This window comes from Polypterus senegalus, chromosome 1 (genome assembly GCF_016835505.1).
Source record: "Polypterus senegalus isolate Bchr_013 chromosome 1, ASM1683550v1, whole genome shotgun sequence".
Taxonomy (NCBI): domain Eukaryota; kingdom Metazoa; phylum Chordata; class Cladistia; order Polypteriformes; family Polypteridae; genus Polypterus; species Polypterus senegalus.
This window is the reverse complement of record NC_053154.1, coordinates 29,481,331-29,485,923: the sequence shown is the minus strand read 5'-3', so window position 1 is coordinate 29,485,923 and position 4,593 is coordinate 29,481,331. Positions and strand designations below refer to the sequence as shown.

At 38.3% G+C, this 4,593-nt stretch overlaps 1 gene segment (V, D, J or C); it reads left to right on the top strand.

The window, feature by feature from the left end:
• Positions 1-2,984: 2,984 nt before the first annotated feature.
• LOC120525667 lies at positions 2,985-3,463 on the top strand. The segment is given in 2 exon segments: positions 2,985-3,069; positions 3,147-3,463. Coding segments are annotated over 2 exon segments (366 nt in total).
• Positions 3,464-4,593: the final 1,130 nt, after the last annotated feature.

The window sequence follows — 4,593 nt, the reverse complement described above, 5'->3', positions numbered from 1 at the left end:
GATAGTGTGTGAACACTTAACCATTATGTTTCATATGCGAAACCGACATAGTACAGACACACAACCAATAGAGTTTAAGTGCAAAATCGACAGGTTGCCCACATGAAACCAGTATAAGACATTCATGAAACCAATATAGTGCATATGCAAATCCATTGTTAGACTGGCACAGAACGCAAACCAATATAGTTCATATGCAAATTGATAACATGCAAGCATAAACCAATGTAGTTCACTTACAAACCAATAACAAACATACTGGAACCACTGATATACACACGCAAATCAATATAGTTCATATGCAAACCAGTGGTATGCACATACAAACGGATATAGTTCACGCACAAACCGATAATATACGGAACGAACCAATATAGTTCATATGAATGAAACCAGTATTGTATGCATGCAAACCAATTAAGTATGCACGGAAACCGATAGTAAATATTCATAAACCAATAGTGTTCACATGTGAACCAATAGATTACACACAGAAATGTATGATTTATGGCCTGTTTGGCCCCTCATAGTAAAACACACATTTTTTCATCCTCTAGCAATCTCGCATGCTGTTTTTGAAAAATGTGCGTCTCCATCGGTCATTAAATACACATAATGGGAGTGTGGAGTCTCTTACTTCAGCGGCAAGTTCTTTTTTCATACTGTGGGATATTTGGCCAATCCTTTAGCATATAGTTGTCATAAGTCGGATTGATGTTTATGCCATTTTTTATGTAGTATATATGAGTGGGCCAAATTTTGTGAAGGGATGTTGTCATCTTTCATTCATATGAATGAAACCAGTATTATTTGCACGCAAACAAATAGTAAATATTCATAAACCAATAGTGTTCACATGTAAACCAATAGATTAGACACAGAAATATATGATTTATGGCCTATTTAGCCCCTCATATTTTACCTGCAGGGCTTGAGCAATGCGTCCAGCTTCTGAAGTTTCTCCAGCTCAGCATTTGTTGGCATGACCACGTTTGTTTTATGTAGGGCTAATGCATCTCTTAGTGGTTGTTCATTTCTTCACACACGCTTCGCCATCTCCAGAGTGGAGTTCCATCTAGTCGGCACTTCATTTACGAGTGTCTCAGTCGTCAGGCCATGTGTGACTTGCTGTTTCTTAAGTTCTGCAGTATTTGATAGACTATGCCTGAAGTGCCCCACAACCTTTCGGCATCTGGAAAGTTCAGCGTCAAATGCACTATTCCACAGAGACACTATGACAGAACGTTGAATGCTGTGTGCGATGCATGGTAAGTGTTCGAAAGGCAGCTGTCTCGCCGCTCAAATTAAATTTCATGCACTATCTGCACTAAGTATGCTTACGTTATTCTCAACATCCCACTGCTTTGCTACATCCATCGGCCTGCATGCTGTGGCTATCCATTTAGCAATTGCTACCGTTAATTTGCTGGAGGCTGACGTATCCATTAGTTTCTGCCAAACACTGTTTAGCGTGGTCTGTCACATATTACCCGGATTAATGCTATTAGTGTAAAATAGATGCTTGGCTTTCATGTGAAATCATAGGCTGCTTGTACTCCAATGATAATTAAATTTACAGTAACTACACACAACCTTATTTTTATCGAGTGAGCTGTCAGGCAAAGTTTTGAAATTGAACTTCCCATTTAATGGACCTTTTTCCATCGCTCAACAATTAGGAATATGGAGTGATTTCTACAAGAAATAACTTGAAGGCTAGAGTGGCATGCAATCAGTTTGCAGGCTCAGCTTGATCTACGGGAATTTTGTAGGGTCAAAAAGAACCTGCTTTAACGGCACAAATTTTTTTAACGGCGTTTTTAACGTGGTAACTTTGACAGCCCTAATATATATATTGTGGAACTGGACCCGGACACAGACAGGCAGACATCGTTTTCGCACCCAACACACGTTTATTTACAGCTTATATTTACAGTTTTATCAGTTCACGTCCAAGTGCCTCCAGCACCGATCCCCCAAAGTCCAGGCCTCACAGTCACCAAATGCCTTTCCTTCTGGCCACCTCCACTCCACTCTTGAGCTCCATCCACTTCCACCCGGAAGGGAGGCGGCCCCTTAAATAGCAACCCAGATGGGCTCCAGCTGCTTTCCCGGCAATCCCCCGCGGACACACCCGTGTGGCGGAAGTGCCGGCTGCGCATCCGGAAGCCCTCCGGGTGTCCCCAGTCTTCTTCCCCCCAGCACTTCCTGGTGTGGCGGAAATGCTGGGCTCCAGGCTTCTTCAGGCACCGGGGCGCCGCCTGGCGGTGATCAAGGGCCCCTACAGGGCTGCTTCTCGCAACTGAGAGGACATGGCTGATTTTTGCCAAATGGCTGACCAACCACAAGTGTCACACTAATACCATTGTAATTACTTACTATAACAATGCATACTGTATATACTGTACAGTTTCTTAAATAATAATTTAATATATGAAAAGAGTTCAACAAATTTTAAAACTTGAGTTTAAAGAAATGGATGTTGTTGTGTTACATTATAATTCTATTTTATATTTACCTGAGTAATAAGTTGAACTGAATGAAGCTGAATTCAACCATACTGTATAGTGAGATGCAGTGAATGCCAGTGTCAAATGATCTCCAGTGTGTTGCTTATTAATATGCTTTTAAGCAGCACTAAAGGAAGTTTAAGGGTCCTGAAAGTTAAACCTCTGTAAAATAATAGCAAAATCCTCAAGAAGATTCTATGTAGAACAAGAATCCAGTGTCTTTAAAGGCCTTTAATGGGTGCTTTGTATCTCTTGTAACTTAATTCTACAATCTAAACCACAGTGATAAAAGTTTAAAAGCATCAATAACCACATTATCACTTTTATTCTCTGCGAAATGTTCATAAAGTGTGGCTACTTAAAGAGTAATTTTGCATGAATGATCTAATTTTCCTTTCCTGTGATTTATGCAAATGTATTCCACTATTTATACCCTTTAGCCACTCCAGCAGTTTGATAAAGACGGTGCATCTCTATCTTGTTACTATTAGTTTAAAAAAAGTTTTTAAAATGACGATTTTACCGTATTCCTTAATTATAATGGCATTAAGCTTTCTTGGTAAGTGCTGCATGAGGCTACTATTTGATTGTGATATTTCTTTGCAAATCTTTAATTTTTTATCTACTGTTTTTTAGGTGTTCATACTCAAATTACACTGAAAGAATCCGATCCTGTAACTCTACAGCCAGGACAGTCACATAAATTGTCATGTAAAGCCTCTGGATTTACATTCAAGGACCACTACATGGAATGGGTTCGGCAGCCTTCTGGTAAAAGGCTGGAATGGGTGGCAGAAATAAGCAATGGTGGTGGTGGTAGCCAGTATTATGCATCATCTGTACAGGGAAGATTCACCATCAGCAGAGATGATTCCAATAGCATGCTGTACTTAACCATGAACAACCTGCAGACTGCAGACACAGCCATGTATTACTGTGCTCGGTCACAGTGAGACAAGTGAAGTGTCTGTCATAACAAAAACTGAAAAACTATGGACCAAATATTTTTACTATTATGACTTATTTAAAACAGCCCTTGGGTTTGTAAAATATGTTTTTTAAACATTGATTTCACAATCTCCAGAAAATCCACAAAACCACAGGAGCACATGTGGCAGTGCAATGAAGCATGTAGGAGCCATGGCTTCAGAATTCAACATATTTAAATGTATGTGTAATTTTACACTGTTTGCTAATATGTAGGAACTTTTGAAGCTTTAATATTTTTCAAATTTTTAACTAATAGCACATCAAAAATTGAATATGCAGTATCACATGTATATTATTGCAATATATTTTTATGCAATTATATATTTTTGTGTAAGCAGATAACAGGCCCAACTGTATCTACCAAACAGTAAAAACTGAATTTAAACACAAACTTACAAACGGGCAGTGCAGTGACAGGCTATTGTAGGTGATGTTGGTAAGTAGGATTTACTGGCAAACTGAAGTACGTGTTTTAGTTTGTTGTATTGAAATAAAGAACACAATGTAAAATATACTTAGGTCTGAGAATCTCTGAAGACACCAGAAACACAAACAGCATGTATTAAAATCTTCAGAGGAAATTTAAAAGCCAGTCTTGTTAGAGAAGATAACCGTTATTATTCATATAAATAAAAATGGCTGACAAATATACAGTAAGTTGGCTTGCTAAGCACCACTCTTTACAAAACTAAGAATGCTGAGAAATGTATCCAGACAAAACCCTATTATACTCGTGACTATTGTAATAGCTGAGCATGTCTTGGATGGCATAACTTTGCTGCATCTTCTGCTGTATGTTCATATTTTTTAGGACATAGTTAAACCTAATTGTAGTAATATGTATGTAATATCTGAAATTTTAATGATAAGATACAGAGATAAATATTGTTTAATATTAGAGCAACAAATGATGTTAATGCACTTGTCAACTGCCAGATGAGGTGCATTCTTTAAAGAATTTGTGTCTTCTCTAGCAGTTTCCTTCTACATTTGTAGTCCACTTTCTTAAGCTGATCCCCAGCTTCAATCTGGAAAAGTGTGAGTGCTTGTGTGTAAATTATGCACCACAGCATCATCAGCTACTAACAGGGAC